The sequence below is a fragment of the Cataglyphis hispanica genome, chromosome 4 (assembly GCF_021464435.1).
Source record: "Cataglyphis hispanica isolate Lineage 1 chromosome 4, ULB_Chis1_1.0, whole genome shotgun sequence".
In the NCBI taxonomy this organism is placed as follows: domain Eukaryota; kingdom Metazoa; phylum Arthropoda; class Insecta; order Hymenoptera; family Formicidae; genus Cataglyphis; species Cataglyphis hispanica.
The window spans coordinates 1,328,981-1,351,895 of record NC_065957.1 but is presented as its reverse complement, the minus strand read 5'-3'; the positions used below and the strand labels follow the sequence as shown (position 1 = coordinate 1,351,895).

The window sequence follows — 22,915 nt, the reverse complement described above, 5'->3', positions numbered from 1 at the left end:
CACTCACACCTTTCTAATCATCTCTTCAATGTTCCCGAAATTCGAATACAATTCGCCTTAATAAATATTTGAGAAAATCCCCTCTAATGAAGAATAAAAGGAGATTTTTTTTTTAAATAAAAATATTGACGCAAATTCTGGATAGTTTTTAATCCTGGCACATTTTGTCTAATTTTTTTCTCACCTACCAAGACTTGGGTGCGACAAACCCTCTTTTACTTGAGATCAAAATCAATTTGGCAAGTGGAAAAATATCAGACCCGCTCTTCTTGCGGGGCTGCGAAATTAATTCACATATGCTCGCGTAGAGTCTCAGTAGAGCCTCGATTTAGAGGAGCGTAAGGTAGACGAGGAGTTGGTAGAGACCGTACGATGGTACGTGACTGGCTTTGATTCACGACGCCATTGAAAGCTCGTTCCTCACTGAGGATATAATGGGCGGCCGCATTTCGGCGCTTTTCCCGGTGTCTTGCCATGTAAATTCGTAAACCACCTCTTGCGTAGAGCTCTAAATCACACGGCGCATCGTATTTTAATAGACGTGAAAGAAAGAAGGATGTTGTGTTGCGATCTATACGATCATCCTTCTTCTTGAACGCGCGATTTCTTGGAAAATCTAGGTTCGACGCGTCAAAGGATGGGAGCTACGTATATGCGGATTTCTATGCATGTCGAAATAAAAATATACCCCTGAGTTGGAAGCTACATATCTAAATTCTTTATATCTTGTAGATGATATTCGATATTCTTCCATTCATATATTACCGCCTGATATTACATTATTTAGAAACAGATATAAGAAATCGATATATTGAGAATTCACTTCGTGACGTATATCTCATGTCAGATTTTGGGACCTAATTGAATCTTATTTCCAAATAGAAACAATGTTGAAAATGGATAATGGATAAATGACTGTAAAATACGTTAGCATTAAGAAAATGTTTCTCTTGATAATGTTATTCGATAAAAGATTTATGTATCCGGTGTCGCAATTATACGGATTTATTTTATTTATTGTGCCTTTATATAGAGAGAGCAGAGAGAAATTTTATCACAAAACTTCTTTACAAATTAAAATCTATATAAAATGCTGCATTGAAGAAGGTCGCATTTAACAACATCAATTATCGAAGCATTATGTATTAAAAAACTTACATTAGAGGTAGCTATTTGCAAAATTGTTATTAAATTATGTCATTTTCAAATTATTAATTTCAAACAGATCTTTAAGAAATAGCAAGTAGGAAATAATTATAATTATAAATTATAGAAGAAAAAACAGAGATAAAATTATCCAAATATATATACGACATAGGAGATTAATTCTCATTTAAAATTAATCAAGTAAATAGTATGTTTTAGCACACTATTTAATAATAATAGCTCAGCAAATAAAAAAGAAACTTTAATTGCTTTGATAGAAGCGATCTTGCAAGTTTAAATAAGATTTTTATTGGTGGCTTGCTTACTTAACTGTATTTGTGATATTCGAATTGAACTATAGTCGTTTATCCCTTGAGGAATTATCACCTGAGGAAATTTTGCGATCAAGAAGTTGGTTATTATTGGCATATTGAATTTTACGTACACTGAGTTTTAATAAATGAGAGATCCGCGTTGAGATTGTATCACCGATTCGACATCCTACAAATGCATTTAGACTTCTTGATTATCGATTCTCGATAATTACCCTTCCTCCCCCCCGCTCGCGCGGATTCATTAATCTGCCTTTTTTAGTCATTAAGAAAAAAAGACAGGAGAAGTATCTTCCGACCTGTATTTGCGAGAAGTACTAATCGATATTACATTTCCGTCCATTCAACCGCGCGCTCGCAAGATTCATTTTTTACCAGACTTGGTAATACCTTTCTCGTGTGGGATCCCTTCGTTAACATTCTGCTGCGACCTTTTTTCCATCTTTTTCCATCTTTTTCCAATTTTCCAAGAATATTACGTACATTTTCAATTTTTTATCATCTCAGGGATATCATATTTATTTCTCTTCCGAAATATTTCGTAAAACGGAATTTATTTATAAATAGATCATTTTAACAATTAATATTATATATAATATTATATATATATATATATATATATATATATATATATATATGTATATAATATTTAAACAAAAATTGTTTAATATAAAATATTTAATAAAAACTTTAGAATATATATTAGATTGTTAGGATGAAAAGCGAAAATGGTAACGAGGTGTGGCAAAGTCGTCGCGATTCCGGTTTAGAAGCTTTGCGCGTCGATGATGGCGGATCGCGCCACATTATTTTGTGGATTTAAGAAAATTGAATTGCGCGAAGAGAGGAAGCGGCGCGAGTTGTGTGGCCTGGCTTTTCGAGAGGAATAAACGGGTCACAGTTAATTGGGTCGCCGTCATGTCCCGTTTAACGAATGTTTAATTTGTCTCGTTACGATGGCGGCACGTAATTAATTTCAATTAATTATATCGTCACTCCCGGGTCATCCTCCGCTCTCGTTTTACGGCAATGATTTTGCGTCTCCACTCATTTGCGAATAAAATCACGTTCGCCAATATGTAAAATTTTATACAAGAGATTCGCCCGCCTCTGTGTCATAGACAGACGGGTCCCCTGACTACTACATTGCGGTTATAATTAATTGGCAAACTGCAAATTACACGATAATCCTAATTATTTGTCGCTTTGTAAAGCGATTGCTAGGATAATGGCGTGATTAGAATTTCATGATTGTCCGTACTGTGTGTTTGTGGTTGGCGTAACCGAAAATCCGAGAGGTGTGTTACAGTTGTAAGTATTATTTTACTGCACAGATATGCATACAATAAACTGTAATTAGTTAATAACGCCAGCAATTACGTAAATTTATATACGCAAACGTTTCATGAAACTCGCAAATTTCTTTTGCTTTATGTATAAAAGCAACTTTGATGTTTAAAATCAGCACACTTATTTACGACAAAATGATGTGTTCTTCTTTTTAATAATCTATTCTTAAAAAAGGCATGTTAAATTGATGCATGCAAGTAATGTTGCCTCTTTTGCCGCGATGATGATTGTTATATTAATATCAAATGCTTATATAATTTAATATTTCGCATATAAATATATATTATAGTAAATAAAATATTTCGGCAACAAATTAATAATAACGATGTTCGGTATTCACGATATATAGTGCGATAATCAAATGCTATTTCGCGGTTCTAAACCCATATAGATTTCTTCAAAGGAAAAGAGAATTCATTATGAGCAATATGAGAATTAAAACATATATAAATTTGCAATTAATACTCGAATTTATTTCTAAATGGATTACTAACGTGGATGGTAGATACCTATCGGTTAAAAAATGCAAGCACTTTTAAATAAACGCGACGGAAATCTGCGAATCGATTAACTATTAATCCGAAAATGGTTTCTATTACCTTCATTAATTTTATCTTCGTTATTTATAGGTAGGAAAGAATTGATTTACGTATTCAATTTCGCAAAGAAAATGTAACCAGAGAATGCAAAAAGATCTTGTCTGTATTTTGTATCTTATGCAAAATTTAAAAATCTTTTTTTTATTACATATTTATTTTTTTTTTTATTTATAACAAACTTTATTCATATAATTAAGTGTGTATATGGCTTCTTTTATTAAAATCAATTAGTGATAATTAATTATGAGATTCCAGGTTTGATTGGAGGCGCAGGTTTAATTGACAATTTTATTGAATATGCGCTATAATTGAGTATTATTAATTTGCATATAATTAAGTCGCGGGATCTTGTAACACTTTTATATTATATGTTACTCACCTCAGCGGGGAAAGCATAGTTATTAATACGATGCTCGGAACCATGACCATCATCCAATCCATAGTGAATGTATATCTCTTCGAACTGATAATGATAGGCAAGCGGACCACCCGTTATATTGACTCGTACCTTTGCCTCTCTATCCGCTCTAAACACTAGGAACTGTCCGGTATTGTGTAAATTTCCGGAAATCTGAAAGCAGAATAAATTGAAGCTTGTTAGTGCAATGCAATTATATGTAATGTAATAATTATATATATATATTATATGTAATGTAATAATTATAATTAAATTGCGATAATCACATCAGCTACAGGTAATAAAAATAAAAAAAAAAAATACTCGCAATGTATATACAAATATTTCTTGATATTATAAGTATTTTTAAACATTATCAATATACTTAACGATAAATATTCTATTGCTTTTAAGAGAAAACAATACGCAAAAAATTGACAATATTTTAGAAAAGTAACAAATTGTTAAGTTTATGATAAAAATTGTAATCGCAAAAGGAATAATAACGTTCAAATAAATTAATCATCTTTTTTAAATATAAATCAAACTTTTACAAAATGGTAATACGTAGGATTTTTCATGTTAATTCCATGTACTTTAAAACGAGATTCGCGAACAATAACTTTCACTTTATCGTAATGAGCTGCATAAGAGCGCGGCTGTGCAAAGATGTCTACAAGAAAGGGCGGCAACTCGTCGTCCGTGGGATAATTGATTAAGCATTTAATTGGATGGAATAGCAAAACCAGACACGGTGCCATGTCGCACAGGAGCTCGGCAAAGTGCAAGACGAGGCCGAGGAGAAGTCCATTTTCTTGTACGTCGCCGAGAACCTGAATTATGGCATCATCAGTTAGAAATAATGAGGTAACCTCGGGGAGAAGCCAGCCGCGAAAGACACGTCGGCAAAAGTCGTCGAGAGATAACTTATTATTTTGCAATAGATTTTTCGCCTCCCCTTTCCTTCTTGTCTTCTTTCTTTCTCCTAGTAGATTCCTTCGTGCAATCTTTCTATAATAGATTAATGTAGAATCATCTCAGCTTCTCACCAACCTCTTCAAAATATAATTCTTTACAAATGCATTAAAAAAAAAAACGCTTATATTGTGATGTACAAGCTAAACTTTACAATACATTTTAATATATTTTAATAATCTTTTATAATATTATTTTTTTAAGATTTTTCTATTGTTTAGAACAAGCATAATTGCTTTTATATAGAAAGATATAAAAAAAAAAAGATTTTAATAATATTATATATTAAATTAAACAATTTCACGATTAATTTCACTTGAAAAATTTCTCCTCGTTGTTTTCTTCTGAATTCATTAAGATATCGGCAAAACTGCCTTCCTTCCTTCCTCGCGATGACAGAGAGAAATGAACACGAGCAGGCGGCGCGACGACTTTTCGCGTGGTAGAAGAGCGAGAGTCAATGGCGCATAACTCATTATTTCGCGATAGATTTCCACCCCTTCGATTGCCCCCGGGAATAATTCGTCCGCCACCCCCCCCCTCCCCCCTCTTTCGTCTTTTTTGCCTGTCGAAGTTCTTTCCTTTTTCCTCGGCCTCGTACCATCGTCTTCGAACTTGGATCAATGGAAGCGACTCGAGGAAAGAGAAAGGGAGAGAAAGAGGGAAAGCGGAAGGGAAGACTCGCGGCGGAACACGATAGTTCCATGCGATCTTGAATCATCACGAAAGGCTCACAAAGGCTTTCTTTCCACGAAACTCAAAGTTTGGTCGGGGGTTCAGATCACCTTCCATCTTGACGCCCCCGTTCTGAGCTTTCCCTCTCGCCCGGAAAGTCGTTCGCCTTAGTCCGAACAATCGTCATTGCACATTCTGTCGGCTGGCGTTTTGTTCCCGTAAGGACTGCAGAATTCACGAGGGAACCGGGATTGAAAGAGAGAAGTGAGAAAAGATAGCGAGATGTAAAGAGTGCGTGGACGTCGAATTTTCTCAAGCTCAGTTTATGTGATAAAATTATAGTATGAAATTATATATATTATAGTATAAAAAATTCATAACTTTTATTATTTTTTTAAAAGAATATTAAAAATTTATATGTTTTGACGTTTTGCCTACCTTTTTATTGATGTTTCAACAGTACGGGAGTATTTTAAAATTTTTAATATTTAACTTTTTTGGGGCGATACGAGCCTCGGCGCGTAGCGCTGGTTCAAAAATGCATAGTTCAATGATATGACATGTTGCTATCCGTATAATTGTTTGAAATAAATAAACTGGTAGTAATATTAAAATATTGATGAGCTACTGAACATAATTTCATGGAAAAAAATTGAACAGTAATAAAATAATGTCATTTTAAAATTAGATATTATAATTTCGTGTCCGCAAGCGATTTACGTTCTCTGTGAAATTCATAGAACTCGCTTTCGCCCGCGCGTCCCTTTTACGCAGGTTAATCGACAATCAATTCTATTTGTATTACACCGATTACATCGATTTGTGCGCCGAAACAGTTTCTTACAACGTTTCTATGATCGTGCTTATCGAAACGTGAACGCGCGCACGCGGTCACCAGGATACGCCCGGGAATTGGCAATTTTGGCGCGATGTAAGAGAACGCGCTCGTTACAGCTTCGATTATGGCGAACAGGCTGTACATATACATACGATTGAGGTGTACAGTTGGCCGGTTTCGCAAGGGATTGTTCGTGCTATAGAAAGGTACTATCGACGGGCCGTTAACGGCAGCTTTAGTGTGCGCGAGAGATAGAAATAGCTCGTAAAGGCTATTCCCCACCGGAATCTACTCGATCACTTGTTGCAATAAAATTACGACGGCAAAATAGCGCGTCGATATACAGGATGGTTCGACAATAACTCACAAAATTTTTAAGCAATTCTTATTCCAATCTAAATTTATGAGATAATCGTCAAAATATTATGCCCTTCCCGATCTTTGCATATTGTCGAATTAATTATTTAAACATTCATTTTTCATATATACGATAATTTTAAAATATTTATAAGATTCTTCTCTGTATAACATGTATGTTATATATTTTTTATAAAATATCAGCTATCTATAATTTTATAATAAAATATTAATAATTTTAATTGAAGCTATGTAAAATTTATTCCTCAAATTTCTTTTTAATTAAATTATCAATTATGAAACAGCGAGAACAACTAAATCTCATCCCAAAAATACAAGTTTTTACAATAAAATTATGGTATCTACAACTAAGCTATCGCTCTGCGAAGCGATCTATAAATGCGTTTTCGCGAGCAAACTGGCCACACGAACGGACTTGGGAGAAAGAGAAGCGAGAGGGGAAGAGGGATGAAACAGTTAGAGCAAGCTCTGCCGAGCCGAAGACGTACGTTCGACTCGAAAGGGTGCCGGGGCGCGCGGTTCGTTCTATTGTTTAATTTAAGTGCCAAAGTTTTAACCGGGTTAAACGGCGTATAAATTCACGAGGCTCCCTACCGAGGTCTCGCACCACTTGGTCGTACCAATGGGGCGTCGGCTATGAAACGGTCCGAGACCGCGTTTAAATAGCGCGGGACCAGGTGTGACGTCAGTGCGGTTTCCGTCGCGCCAGGCTCAGCCCCCTTTCGTCCCCTGCGCCTCCTGACACTTCGAGACACTTCGGGCTCGAGGTGATTTTGCTCGAGAAATGTATTTGAAAAAAAAAAGGGAAAAAGTTTTGATGTAAAAATTTTCTCGCTCTTGTTTCATCGAAATTTTTGAGCGACATTTTCTATCTCCCTTGTAAATAGGATTTTCCAAAAATTTCAAGACACGCGCGCGTGCGATTTCTCGGCGTGGTTTCACGCCGCGTTTGTTTCAATGAAAGAGGATAAGGATGCCGTTGTCAGTGCGGTTAAGAGCGCGGTAAAAGGCAAGAGAGAGAGAGAGAGAGAGAGGACACTTGAGAGAACTCTCTTTAGCGCTTGCCGTGCTAAAGAGAGATGGAGGAGGAGTCGCTAGCTGGAGGGTAGGCAAACAATGAAGAGTCCCGTTCGTGGCTCGTTTCAAAGCGCGGCAGAATGCATCGGACGACGGCAGCTCGTGAGAACCGGCGCAGCTACTACCGTTAGTAGTAAGAAAGATTGACTCTAGGGCGGGAACGGGATAAGAGCAATGGAAACGGAACTTCGTCATAGGGTGGGGAGGGAAGGACAGGGCAAACGATACCTCGGAAGCGCGTTTAAACCTTTTCACGTGCATTTCCGCGGAAGACACTTTGTGGTCCGTCTGCGAAGTCGATGAATGCGCATTTTTCTCCCTCTTTTTTGCTCTTCGAAAGAAACAGGAATAGGAAGCGATGCAGATATCGCATCTACGACTTCCGTAGATAGGCAAGACTGCAGCTGGCTGCATTGAATAATACGAGCGAACAAGTGAAATCGCGATGAAATAAATGAAACGCAGAGAACAAAAGCAGAAAAAAAAAATTCTTATTACATTCATCAGTTGGCAAACAGCAAAATATTTATCCTGAATTTTACAATAAATCTTTGCAGTATCAAATAACATTTTACATATTTATCAGTTTTTTATTAAAGCGTTTTGAATTAATTTTTCTATTTATATTTATTTATCTTTTATTTAAAAATAGTAAAAGCTTGTGAAAACGTATGCACGTATTTCACAGCGAAAAATGCTGCGAGACGCGATAAAAGGAGTCAACGTATAGAGAGACACGGACAGCGCAATAATATCTTCGTCGCCAGCCAGTTCTGGTCGCTTGCATCTGGTACAAAGAGTTATTGTCGCGATCGCGCGTCGTGTATTTATTGTATCCTTTCGCGGGCAATATCGTCGCTCGCCGGAGTTTTCGGTCAGCGTCTCGCATGGGAAAATACACGGAGCAAACGTATCCGTCTGCGAGACCGACCCGTATCAAATGCCGTATCCGTGAGGAAGGCATTGTACCCACGGTACCCGGGCATTTTTCATGCTCGCGTTTCTCAGGAATAACCGTCCCGAGACCGCGACCGCGACAACGCGCGGTGCATGTTCCGTGGAAAATGGAGGGAACGTATTGAACATGAGGTGACCATAGGTGCCGTGATAACAGTATCTAGGTGTGAAATACGCACAAACATACGTCGATGAAATTGAATGGAGCGTATATGATAAACAAAAACGAGATTAATATGAATAGTGTAGATGATAGAAAATCTTGTTAATATATAAAATCGCCCGCAATTTTTTTCAAGTGTTTGTATTTTTTTCTATTCATATATTTGATGAAATATGTATCGAATATGATTTTGCGAAATGAGTTTTAAATCGCAGAGTTATTTAAAAAATGATCTATGATTTTAAAATTATTTTAAAAATTATTTAAAAAGTTATTTTAAAAATTATTTAAAAAATTATTTAAAAACTTATTTAAAACAGTTTCTCTCGGTTTAACTGCATAAATCGTATAAATTACAATATTTTAAAGAAATGATATGCGTTAAAATAGTCGTTACAATTTTCTTTTTCATTAAATCCCGTCATTATACCTACATACCTCCGTCCATGTGTCTCTTCTTTATTCTCTCGTTCAAATTATTGAGTTGTGTCCCGAATGCAAAAAGGTATCAATGAGAATATAAATGGAGAGAATAAATCGAGCAGCGCATTGCAAGTTCTTCCATTCTACATCAAAAGTTCATACTTCTTCTATGTATATCGAAAGTTCACACAGAGACTTTTCGTTCATGCATTCATAAACGGCTTTCGACCTCTCAATATATTCTTCAATACGCTCATAGTGCATGCATGAATCACTTGTACATGCAGATCGACCAAAGTACAAAATAACGAATATACCGAATATACATGGTGAATATAATATCATATTGCTCTTAATAAAAAAAATTTATAGAAATAAAAATTTTTGTGAAATATTACATTTTATAAAAATATATATTATTTTCTAGAAATTTATATATTCATGAGGTCTCCTCTCATTCTATCTCGTAAGAAAATTATTAAAGGTTGTAACCATGATCGAAAATCAAATAGCTGTGGACGAACGGATAGGGGAATGAATAAATGTTTTCTTAATAGAAAATTAGCTTTTCCCGAGGCTCTCCGAAGCATCTTCACTGAACGAAACGGAAATCAGCGTTAAATAGATGGCTTCATAATTAATGGTTTTATTATCGAATCAACGAGTTTGCCCAGTGAAAAATGGACAGCGGAAAAGTGCCTCTCGCTGGTGAATTCCAAATCCATTACTATCACGCGACAGCTCTGGGAATACTTTTACTAACCTGATTTTCTACTTGCTTTTCGAAAGGTGTCTTGTGCAAAATGAATCATTTCCGACGTTCTAATTTTAACTTAGTCCTCCAGTGTTAATGAAATGCCGCTTTTAATCACCTGATGTAAATTCTTATCGAGTTTATAGCGCTCCGACTTTGAATCAATTATATCGCTATATTTTTATAAAGAAATAAAAAATGTAAAACTTAGTATATTCTTCTTTAAAGTTACGGAAATATGTCATATAAAATAATATCCTTTTCATTTGCCAAAATAAAAAATGTAAAATTCTACCACACGTATTACAATAAAAGTTACAAAATTGTGTGTAAATAAAAATTTTCGTTGGATGTATAATATTAAACAGAATTATATATTTATTCAATAATATGAATCGGAGTTACATCGTGTAATTGTAGAATTTCATTAACATCTGCTGCATTAATTTTTTAGCTTCAATACCATTTGTATTTTATTTTATTTGCAATAATGCGCAAAATCCGGCTTTCATATAATTAAAATTATCATAGCGTTATATAATTTTATTCCGATCTGTTTTAATTATATAAAACACGGAATTCTTTATTCCGTGCGATAAAAGCAAATCGACTGTGATGCGCATAATTACACGTAATGGTCAACAATCGAACGTATTCAGAGCAAACAATGCATCATACGCTCGCAATGAATTACCGCGTTTTCAAATCGTTAATATCAATGAGATCCCTCTCATTACCTGTCCGCCAAACGCAAAAACCAGAGCAATTTAATGATCCCGAGAGACACCCAGTATGTGTTCCGCTTGACTAACGAGCGTCCGTCAGACAACTCTTTCGTCTTCATTTGAAGTGGACGTGCACACGAGACGAGACCGAACTTTCAAATTAACTTGTCCGTATCCTTTTCCCAAGATCATACTCGAGCGCACGATGATATACTGGTTGCCCGATGTTCTGTCGCGTTAAATCTTAATTTGTTGAAAATTGAAAAATTGCGATTTAATAATGTAAGATATTTATTAGATTAAAAATTTTGAGATATTTATTATTAATATATCGAGATTATATTATTCTACTAATAAGTTTCACATTTATCATTAAAATTTAACGCGACATTTTGCGGACATTTTGCAAAATTAAAACGCCGTATAAATACATGACATGCATGCGCAGTGAGACACTCTGCATAATTAATATTTTGTAACTCATTAATTTGATAAAAGTTTCGAAATCTTTTAGAGGGAAGGATTTAATAAACTTCTCTAAAATAGAAAATTGCATATCGGCTTTCTTCACACAAGAAATTCTGATTTCATCGAATACTCGTGTCTCCCAGAGGTGAGCGATACCCGCGAATTACGGCATTATTTAGCGAACTGAAAGAGTGGATTACCCTGTGTTTATCGACGTGCACCGGTCTCAAGTGACGATCGAAGAGTAACTTGTCCGGCTCGATGTTGATAGGACTCTGCCGCCTTCCTTTGCTGCAGAGGGACCACTGCGGATTTATCAGGCCCCAAAACGAAGGTCCTGCAATATAATATAACATGTTAGTAAAAATAAGAGAGGACTCTCTATTTTCAACAATTAAAAAAAGGTAAGAGGATACTTGTAGTGCGTTATTTATGAAAAAAAAAAATTAATTCTGCTAGAAAAAAGGATCGCAATTGAACAACAATGACATAAAATGTGATTTTGCTACAGAAAAATTGTTTATGTTTTATAATTTTCTATTATACGTAAACAAAAAGGTCATATTCAGTTTTGTTTGATCAAGTCGAATTTTTGAAAAATATAAGATTTTTCAGAATTTCTGAAAGTGTCTATTTGTTAAGATCGTTAACAAGGATATCGTTACACAATTTAATTGTTATTACATTAAGCAGCTATAGCTAATAATTTAAATGTCAAAACGACGCAAGATTTCGAATGATCTAATAGATTATCCACTTACGATATTCATGGATCAAAGTAAGTTTTTTAAATTAATTATCAAGATCTATATGGGATATATTTTTTATTTTTAACGTTTATTTTACTATTAACGTTTAATCACATTAAAAAATATAGTTCAAAAAAACTTTTACGTACTCTGCGGGATTTTTCTAATTTTTTAAGTTTATTTTTTTAGAAATTACAAAAACTTAACGTGATACAAAAATTTGAGAGCAGATATTTAGGGCACCAAAATTGACTAAAAACAGGTTTTTTCAATCAAGAAGCAGAAAAAGTTTTAAAATACACATAATTATTATTAAATAAATAGTGCTCGAAAGGATATATCTAGAAGAGGAAATTGGATGAATTTCATCTAAGAATATCATCCAGAAATTTTGGACTTGTATCGTATCGCCGGAAGAACATCCGGAAGAAACTCGGTCGTAAAGTCCCAAGAGATAAGATTCTTATTTTCTCTATTTGAGTACGAGTCATCGTGTCACGTGTCAACAGTCCAGAAATCTGAAATTTTTATAATTCCAACTTTTCCAGCTGGTCGCGCCGGCCGGCCCGTCCCTTGTCCAGTCCGCGTCAAGTTTCGCTCGGCAAAAGGGATTTTGAACTCGTTTCGCCAGGTTTGTACGCCAGGGACCGGCGCGACTTCCCCTCCAATACTTTCGTCTTAGGGAGCAACCGACCCGTTCGCGTTTCCCGGCACTCCTCTGAGAAATTTAACTTTCTTCACGTCGTCCGCAAGAATCGATATCCCCTGAAAAAGCCCGGCTTAACGAATCCTTGGTCTCGCGGAGCCTCACGTTCTCTCGCGAAACGCAGCACAAACAGGAATTACACTTTCTGCCGAAGTGTTTGGATAAAATTCAAAATCTACGAAGGAGAAGAATTGTCGAGTATTAAATATAATTAAATGGAAAAATCGACGTCTCAAAGTTTTACTTTCACTCATATTTACTTGTGTACTTATATACGCGTATCTTCTTCAACTGGGCACGATTTATCACTCTACACTCCATAACTCTAACAAAAGTTATAAGTCATCCTCTTAATCTACTCGTCTCTCCCTCGCACAGAATAGCAAACAGACTTTCCTGAAATATTCTCGCCTTGAGCGAAGAGCTTCTCACGCTTCTTATATCTTTATATATATATATATTTTTTTTTTTTGCGAGACCATCATCGACGATTCTCGCGAGACAGCAGCTCACTCGCAATACAAGAGTGGACAATGAATTATTTGACATGTCGACGCGAGAATCTGACAGTGTAACGACACGCGAGAGATGTACACGCTGATACTACCCGATATATTATTTGTACACAGAACATATTAAAAATACAGATTTGCATCGAGTTTAACTTTGCATCTTAATTAATTCATGTGCAAAGCTGTCACAAATATCATTTACATGATTCAAGTTACAATCAATTCAGATAATTGTGCTAAAATAAATGTGACACTATGATATTCCTATTAATACAATTAAAAATATCTTTTTAATACTATTGTAAGAATTAAATTCAAAAAAAGTTTTTAAATTTTATCAAATTCATCGAAAGAAAGTTCCTTCATTTTTCTTATTTATTAAAAACAATATATAAAAGGAAAGCAAAGATATTACATAAACGTATAATAGTTACATATTCATATAATAGTAAAATCATTAAATTCTTGTCATGTAACGTTACAATCATCCTCATATGCCTTCTCTCTCGCTCTAGATATAGATATATTCCTACATTAGACGTGAGAGTCAACATAAAGTTGTACAAGACCGTAAATTTCGGATCACCTCATATATACACGAGCGGTGAAACAGATATGCGAACTCGATGCAAGCTAACGCTCCGAATCCATCGTGGGTAGGAGGGAGCGGGGAGGGGGGGGGGGGAGGAACGGGGATGACACGTAATGACATCTCGGCGCGCAAACGTAATCAAAACTTACGAGCCCAATAAACGCGTGCGTAACGATTGAACGGCGTGCAAGCAGCCCTATGAGCACACGCACGTATGCACGTCGCACGCGTGTGCGACGCCGACACACGGATACATGGACACTTTAGTATCATCGTAACAGCGGCGCAATTAGTCCCATTGTAATTAGCATCCTCGCGCCACAATTTTCTTTCATCCCCTTTCATCGCTCGTCACGTTGAGCGGCCTGCGCACCACATGCGTGATTCGTTTCATCGGAACTCATTAATTAAAAGGTTGTAAAAAGTGACGTATGTATGTACTAAGTCGGTCTCTCCCGAGACCGTCATTTTGTCCAAGAATATAAAACGCCTGCCTATTATAATATACGCACACATAATATACATAAAAAGAAGTATGTAAATTGATTTTAATAGCCGTTAAAGGTATTTACATCCACTTGCGATTTCAATGTAAAATTATTAAATTCTTGGCTCCATAGGTCTCGATTGATTACAGCGGCATGAAAAACAGGTTGACACGACGAGGAGAGATTATTATTCTCCGATATTATTTTCTGTGCGGTCAAGTTACACATTTCGCGGTTCACGCTCTTTACAACTCACCTCGCACGTGAAATAATCGCGCACTTGATTTCTTAACGCGAGAAAATGGGAGAAAGAGAGAGAGAGAGAAATAGTAGCTACTGCAATTCCGCAGCGCATACTCTCTACCCGCGTTGTTCTCGCCTTTTTCCGCGATGGAATTTATGTCGAGGGAAATGGCACGCCATCGTGCTAGCCACGCAAAAGTTTATTAAACGACGCACGCATACGGTGCATGCATACGCTTCGCTTGTATATGTAAACGCTTTCCACTTTCATTCCGGTCGATTCGTTGTGCAACATTTGCGCGCTGCGGTACACCCGATTTCATCCACAATCGCAATCTTCGCCACTATTCTTCGTTATCGCGTATATACGCAGCCATGCCGAGATATACCTCTTTGTGCCTATCTACTTACATGGATCCGCGATTTATTCGATTAAGTTGCTCTCGAACGCACGAGCCCGCCGATTATGCGTGCGAGAACGCATGCGACGTCTGAAGGATCCAATCTAGAGTCACCTCTACTCTAGCGATATGAAAAATTCATGATTTTTGGGATCTCTTTTTAAAGAAATTGATTTCTTTTTTTTCTGACGTTTCTTATTTAAAAATTAGATACTTTAATCTTGCTGAATTCCTTTTATTTCTTCAAAATCAGAAGAATGTTAAATACTAATGTTAAAAACTAATTTTCTTCATTCTAATTACGTTCAGTATCTCAAAAATATTGTACAGAAAAAACTAAACTGAGATTTTTTATTTTAGACGGTTAACATGAGGAGAAGCATGTCACACTGTCATTTTTGCACATGCCACTCGTAGAGGCTCGTATAAAGCAAAAAAAAAAAATATCCAAGATTTAAAAATATTAACGTGCTCTTTAAGAATCAAATCAATCAATTAATGAAAACATATGTGAAACTTTACAAAGATCAATTTTCTAATATTCTACAAAAAAAAAAAAAAAAAATTGGAATCATTAATTGTTTATACCGCTAGAATAGACTGGGATCCTAAAGTATATATTTTGTTACGACTCAGATCCTTTTACATTGGCTACTTACTACTTACATAGCGGGTGCACGTACTCGAAGAACATAAAATAATTATAAGTACTTTCTAATATATATATATATATATATATATATATATATATATATATATATGCCACGAGAAATAAAAATGTTTCAAATCGATTTCATTTACGACATTCGCAGCCGTCGTAAACATTTTCAGTTTATTAACTCGTAAACTTATCAACGGACTCGTTCCTTTTCTTTCCAGCGGGAGGTTGGTCTACGTATTTAATATAGCGATAAAATTGTTACACTTCTAGAAATAAAGTCCCTCGTAAGAGGCAACCTGTGTGTTTCGGGAATATAAATTATTCGGCAAAATATCGCCACCGGGATGTATATTATATTAGCTTTATTGTACGATATATTACGCGTGACAACGAATTATTAGCTCGCGGAAAAGCATCGTATATATATGTATGTACCGGACGTGTAATCTACTATTGGATTATAGTTACATGAGCAGCGTTTAAATCGATTCGCACCAGCGGACGATCGGATCTAAACCACATCGGACCGTATTCTATTAAATTAAACCCATTGTTCTTCGCGAACATAGGGCTACGTTGTATCAGTCCGAGAACAGACCAATTTAAAGCCACGGGACTTAATTAGAATCGATCACATACATTCGATCGTATTGTTCTATCAGGGGATGGAAGAGGAGCTAAATTTATTCAATAATTTCACTTATGCGTAATGATAAGAAAAGAATACGTTTCAATTAATTCTAATGTAATTTACAAAGTTCTTATAACTTTGAGAGACAATTAACTGAATAAAGATTACTGTCACTCGGTTTTAAATCTCATTCGCGAATAAATGTAATATAATAATTCATAATAATAATAATAATAATAATAATAATAATAATAATAATAATAATATATAATTCTATATATAATATTTAATATATAATCTCCTTTACATAAATGCGACATATATTATAGAAAGAAATGTAATATGTATCTAATTCTTTAAACAAAATTCGATCAACTTATATAATTATTATTATAATTATATAATTATATTGTTAAATTAAATTAAATTAAAATACATTATACTATTACAAGATGCAGAATAACATGTAATTGTTCATCGATAATTTACAGAGAAAATTTGATCATCTCCATCATATATTACAAAATTTTACTGCAATTTTCTAATTTCTTGTTCAAATTTTTAACCTAGCATTTTTAGCATCCCACAATAATTTGATAATACAGTGAAATAATATTACAGCGCATGCTTTAATGAGGTTTTATTTCCATGCCGGAAATGCAATGTTTAAATTTGCGGATCACAGCTTTGTTTTGCCGTTTGCGAATTTTACTTCTGCGTATAATTGCATAATTACCTCCTCGGCCATCATTAAGAAGCGGTTCGCTGCTGATACCGGTGCAACGGATAAGGGGTGGCCATTCCCGGAACAAGCTTAGGACAGGCCCGGAAGAGAAGGGGGAGGGAGGATAATGAAATAACGGTGGGCAGATGGAATGATTACTTTCTTATCACCCGAGGGCAGGTAGGCTATTATAGCATTTATCACGTGGAACCTGAGGAGGTGAGCTCGACGACGGCAAGGCGGAAGCCCCCAAGTGGCGGGGAGAAGATGAACGGAAGGGAGGGTATGAACAGACACCCGGGCACCCCCTGGCTCCTGGTATATAACCGAGGCTACGAAGGTAGTCCTGACGGGGAAGGTGTAACAACCCCATTATTGAAACTTCAAGCGCGGAGCAATCATTCTGCAATTAGCAAAAGTGATTAAGTGTGGAAGCCAACGTAACCTGGTCCTCTCCCTTCTTCCCCTCGTGCCCCCTCCCGTCCGCATTTCCCCTCGGAGCACAGCAATCCGGCGGATCCTTGAGCAGTTTTCCAACCCATCATAACGTAACATTTTTTTTTTCCCCTTTCCTCTACGGCGTCATCATGCGGCTATAGCTCTTAAACGCCTATTTTAATTATTCTTAATGAGAAAGAGAGAGAGAGAGAGAGAGAGTGGTCTGCCTCTTTTCTATTCTCGTTAACCGACCTAATTATAATCTAACGGACGCCAGCAATAATTGCTAGCAATTTTTTGTCCTTTCTCTCGCTCGTCACTCCATCTTGCCCCGATCTTCTTCTTCCTCTTCTCGTTGAGCCGAGTCGAGTCGAATTTCTTCCCTTGCCTTCAGATTTCCGCCGATAAGAAGCAACACGCCACTTGAGAACGGCAGCGGGATTAATCAAGGATGGATTAGCCCCTACAGAGTGGGTCGCCTCGATAAAAACAATTAATCGACGGCTGGAGTGTTTGAAAAATGCTGGGATCGGATCGGCTTTGAACCGCGTTTTAATGATTTCCGCAGGCGCGAAAAAAATTGAATAATCGTGATAGGGTTCTTCGTATTAACAAAGATCGAAATAAAAAGTTTTATAGGTTTCGATAAATCCGCGACAAGGATAAGCGGAAAATTCATAATGGCAATTCTATGCTGTGATACAATTATTTAAAATACAAAACTGACTATTAATTATTTAAAATTTCGGCATATTTTTATTTTATATATTTTAAAGATATAATAATATAAGAACAATAATGTTATATAATTTTACTTTTATGAAAAACTTATATTCTGTGAAAAATTTATCATTGCATAAATAAATTTTAATTAATTTTAATATTATAATTACTAGTCCGCAATTATTTAAATTTTTACTTAATATATTTTTTATACTAAATTATAAAAGAATAAATAAATAAACTCACGCACGCAAAAGGAATCTTTGGGTTTTCGTATTTCTCTCAGTTTTAAAAAACTAGAATAAACGCGCACTTCGCGCGCACCATTTATTTTACGTGTATGTGTATATAATTACTCACATATTGATTCTAGTTTTCTATTTTTTTAAAATAAATTAAATAAAAATTACACACCCACTTAACATTTAAACTATCAAATGTCGCTCAATTATCACAAGCTTTTATTGATATAAAGTAATGTTCAGTGCATCGTCGAGATAACCAATTAGCATCGCAAAAAAGAAGTAACAATATTGCCAATATCGATTTAATATGCCTTTTTAAAAGTAGCTATCTTAATCAGGGCTGCACAGCACATTATTAGAATTTTATACGCGTGTGTGTATGTGTGTGTTATATAAAATATAAAATTCAGTTTTTATAAATAATAATACACAAAAATAATAAAAAAAATTGCGATATCTTTTGCAATATTGATTTAAGCATAAAAATGTTAAAAGTTTTTTTTATATTATTATGTGCTAAACCCAGATTGCTAAACGCGATCACGACAAGGATCGGAAAATAATTTGACATAATTAATAAATAATTCTTTCTCTCTCTCTCTCTCTCTCTCTATTTATCTATCTATCTATCTCCTCCTTGCCCTCTGTCTCTCCCCATCCTTCTCTGTCTCTTTCTCTCTAAATAACAATTATTTCTTTAAAAATATTAAAAATTAAATATATTTTGTCCGATGCTCGTTCGATTTTTCGATGATTTAAACATAATTCGAATTGAGTACGCGCAATAAAATAGTCGAAACGCAGATCTGAATAATTAATGATCCCTGATATATTAATCGTTAATTTAATCATTAATCTATAATTTAAAATTCTTGTATAATTTAATATTTCGTTTGTATAAACGTCATAATATGGAAAATATTTCGGCAGCGAATTAACAATAACATAATATTCGGCCTTGGCGACGCAAACATTTTACTATTGTTTACGTTTTATGGCTTTGTTATTGTTTGTACGGTGACACTTGAGTAGTATTGTAATAGTGGGAGAAACGTTCCTTTGAATTCCTTTCCCATTTATCATTCGCACGGCGAACAATGATATAGTTAATACGAAATGCTCCGTAAAATTCTTTTTTTAAACCCGATCGCGACAAGGATTGGAAGATAATTTGATAATTGATTCTCTCTCCATCTCTCTATCTTTCTCCCTCCCTCCCTCCTCCTCCTCCTCCTCCCTTTCCCCCTCTATCTTTCTCTCTAAGTAACAATTATTTCTTTAAATTTAATTTAAAGAAATAATTTAATAAAATAAATAAATAAATAATTTAATAAAATATTATTTAAAATTAAATATATTTTATCCAATATTTTATCGTTCGACATTTCGACGGTTTAAATATGATTTAGATAATGCAATAAAATAATTGAATTGCAGGTCCGAGTAATTAACGATAAACTCCGTGACATATTAATTATTAATTTAATAATTGATTTATAATTTATTTCTTTAAAATACATGTATAATTTACTATTCCGTTTGTGTATACGTCAAATATAATACGGAAAATATTTCGGCAATGAATTATCAAAACGTAACATTGTATTCGGCCTTGGCGATGTAAACATTAACGCATTGCTATTGCTAACATCTTATAGCCTTGTTATCATTCATACAGCAACGGTCGAGCAATAAAGCAATAAAGTGGTGCGACATGTTCGGTCGAATTCCTTTTCTAAATGCGATAGCGACAAATATTAAAATATAATTCTCTATGATTATTATAATTAACAATTCATTAACTTTTGAAAATAAAAACTAAAACGAAATAATTCAGCAATAGAGATAGCATTGCTGTAACGAATGAGACATGATTTTAGCGTCGTGTAAATGTCGAACAAAGTAGTATCTATCGAGTTTTCTCTTACGATATAATGAAATGTGTGTCTCATATGATTGTTCTCGGGAGTGTAAAATATGCCGCGATCATCGTCATATTCGACTAATAGTAATTAAAGTTTTCGCGAGTGAATGTCATGAGGAGACAAGAGATGAACAAGTAAAGAAAAGGAGATCCTAAAAAGTATCCGACGATGGATGGAGGAGAGGTACGTGTGGTAAATAATTTATTTCTATTTACCATCTATATTAATTTCAAAATATATACATGAGTATCTTCATTCTCGACCCGTCTCTCAGCCTTATGATAAGCCGGTTTCAGTCTGTATGATAGAAACTTGGTGATTCGTATGAAATCGTTCCTAACGAAGTTCGAGTCGGCCCTCGATGAGGGCAAGCGCGGACAAGAATTGAGCGTCGATTCCATCGATCGATTTCGTCTTCTTCCTTTGCTCGAATCTAATCGATGAATTCCCGACTTGTCGACTCGCAGTATGATTCTCATGTGAAACGGGGTTCGATCGTGCCGAAATTCGAAAGTGCGGGAGTGTCGTTGAAAGTATCGCGCGTGTGAATCAACCTGAGAGAAGGAGGAGACTCAGGAAAGGCATCGGTGGAGCAGTCCTGTAGTAAATAATTTGTTATTTGTATATGAATTATTTATTAATTGCGTACGTGCAATTAAAAAAAAACAATTAATCGCGTAATTTGATTTTGTAATTATATGATTTAAATAAGAGAGAAGAAAAGATTTTTACTTTTAGATCATAACTTTTATATAAAATTATTAGAGTTATTAGTAGCTTCTTTTTCAAAATTTTTAAAATGATTTTATCGATGAGCTTATTATTATATACATGGAATATAAAATTCAATACATTCATGATAAATTTTTTAAATTATTAATTATTTTGAGCGCTACTTTAATTTGAATCTTCTGTTTATATGTTACAGATCAACATAGCTACCTTGACATTCTAAGAGGAGAAGGAGACCTAGGAAAAGCGTCTTGCACTAGCGGAGCAACCCAAGGGTGAGTATTTATTATTTGTATATTGATTGTTAAAAATCATATATACGCATTAATCCGGTCTCATTATTTAAATTAATTAAAACAAACAAAAAATGGAAACAAAGACTTTTACATAAATCTTATAAAAATTTTTATGTGAAAAAAAGATTTTTTTAGAATTTATAAAGTTGTTTTATATTTATGTATTTGCTTATTATCGCATCCGAAATAAAATTCGGTAGACAAAATAATAATTTTTTGAAATATTAATTATATTTTGGGCGCTGCTATAATTTGAATTTTATTTTTGTATGTTACAGACAACGTAGCCTGAAAATCAACAAATCCGCTGTTGCGCATCAGTGCCGTCGGTGAGTGAATTTTATTTTAATTTGAGATAACGGATCTCTAGATATTGTAGATGCAAATGTAGATTGTAAATAGGTCCGTTGCCTCAAAATGGATGGGCTAGAATAGATTAAATCAAATAACTTTCAATAGACTTTTTTAATATACATTAAAACATATTATTTTAATGTATATTAGAAATATAATTAAAAATATAAATTAAAACAAAAAGTTGAAAAAAATATAAAATATGTTTCTCATTTGAAATTATATTTAATTTATTTAATGAAGAAGACGCTAATAATTTTATTTTTTATATGAAATATTAATATTTATTTTTATATTGCGCCAATTTTGTCATAATTTTTCATAGCCTATCCATCTTTATTATTATAGCAATAAAAGTTTTGACAGTTTATTGTCATGCATCGTTTCAATATAATTTTATTTTAATCAATCTAATGCCAAGTTATCAATCAAATTTAATAATTGATTGAAGTAATAATATTTAATCTTATAATAACAATATGTAATTTATATTAAAATAAAATTAGTAAAACATTTATGTGTCATATGGATAATTTGATACGCGTATTTTATATTATTATTATGTAAATATTATATTATTATGTAAACATTATTATATTATTATAATATTATTACAATATTAATATTATAATATTATTATATTATTATTATAAATATTAAATCTTATATTATTATTATTATTATTATTATTATTATTATTATTATTATTATTATTATAAATATTATCATCAAATTATCCATATGATACATAAATGTTTTATTAATTTTAATATATTTTAATATTTTTAATATAAATTACACATTATTATTATAAGATTAAATATTATTATTTCAATTAATTAATATTTGACTAAAGTCTTCGACTGAAAGTCAAATTATCCATATATTATATTATATGACCCAAACGTTTTATTAATTTTATTTTAATATAAATTACATATTATTATAAATATTATATATTATTATAAGATTAAACATTATTCAATCAATTATTAAATTTGATTGATAACTTGGCATTAGATTGATTAAAGTAAATATTATATTAAAACGATGCATGACAAACTGTCATGTCATAAAGGAGCATAAAATTATGCTCATGTAGCGGCGACAATAATTAACCGGCAACGGAAGGAATTTTTTTCCTTCATCGACCTGTGATAGAGGTCGAAACTACATTTCTGGCTTGCTGTAGCCAGACATCAATATGGCCAGGATCAACGAAAGGTAAGTCCAACTGG

The 22,915-nt window shown here is 34.0% G+C and overlaps 2 protein-coding genes across 3 annotated transcripts in view; one reads left to right on the top strand and one right to left on the bottom strand.

Moving 5' to 3' along the window:
• LOC126848940 (bifunctional methylenetetrahydrofolate dehydrogenase/cyclohydrolase, mitochondrial) overlaps positions 1-22,915 on the top strand; it is a 244,673-nt gene that overhangs the window by 59,924 nt on the left and 161,834 nt on the right. Inside the window, exons 4-5 of the mRNA XM_050590337.1 lie at positions 21,224-21,302; positions 21,602-21,652. The gene's annotated coding sequence lies outside the window, so the exon portion shown is untranslated. The remainder of the gene's footprint in view (positions 1-21,223; positions 21,303-21,601; positions 21,653-22,915) is intronic.
• LOC126848942 (carbonic anhydrase-related protein 10) overlaps positions 1-22,915 on the bottom strand; it is a 133,411-nt gene that overhangs the window by 32,223 nt on the left and 78,273 nt on the right. For both annotated transcript variants that reach the window (XM_050590339.1, XM_050590340.1), the window contains exons 3-4: positions 11,458-11,594; positions 3,807-3,998 (exon numbers count right to left, since the gene is read on the bottom strand). In XM_050590339.1, coding sequence (XP_050446296.1) covers positions 3,807-3,998; positions 11,458-11,594 — 329 coding nt within the window. The remainder of the gene's footprint in view (positions 1-3,806; positions 3,999-11,457; positions 11,595-22,915) is intronic.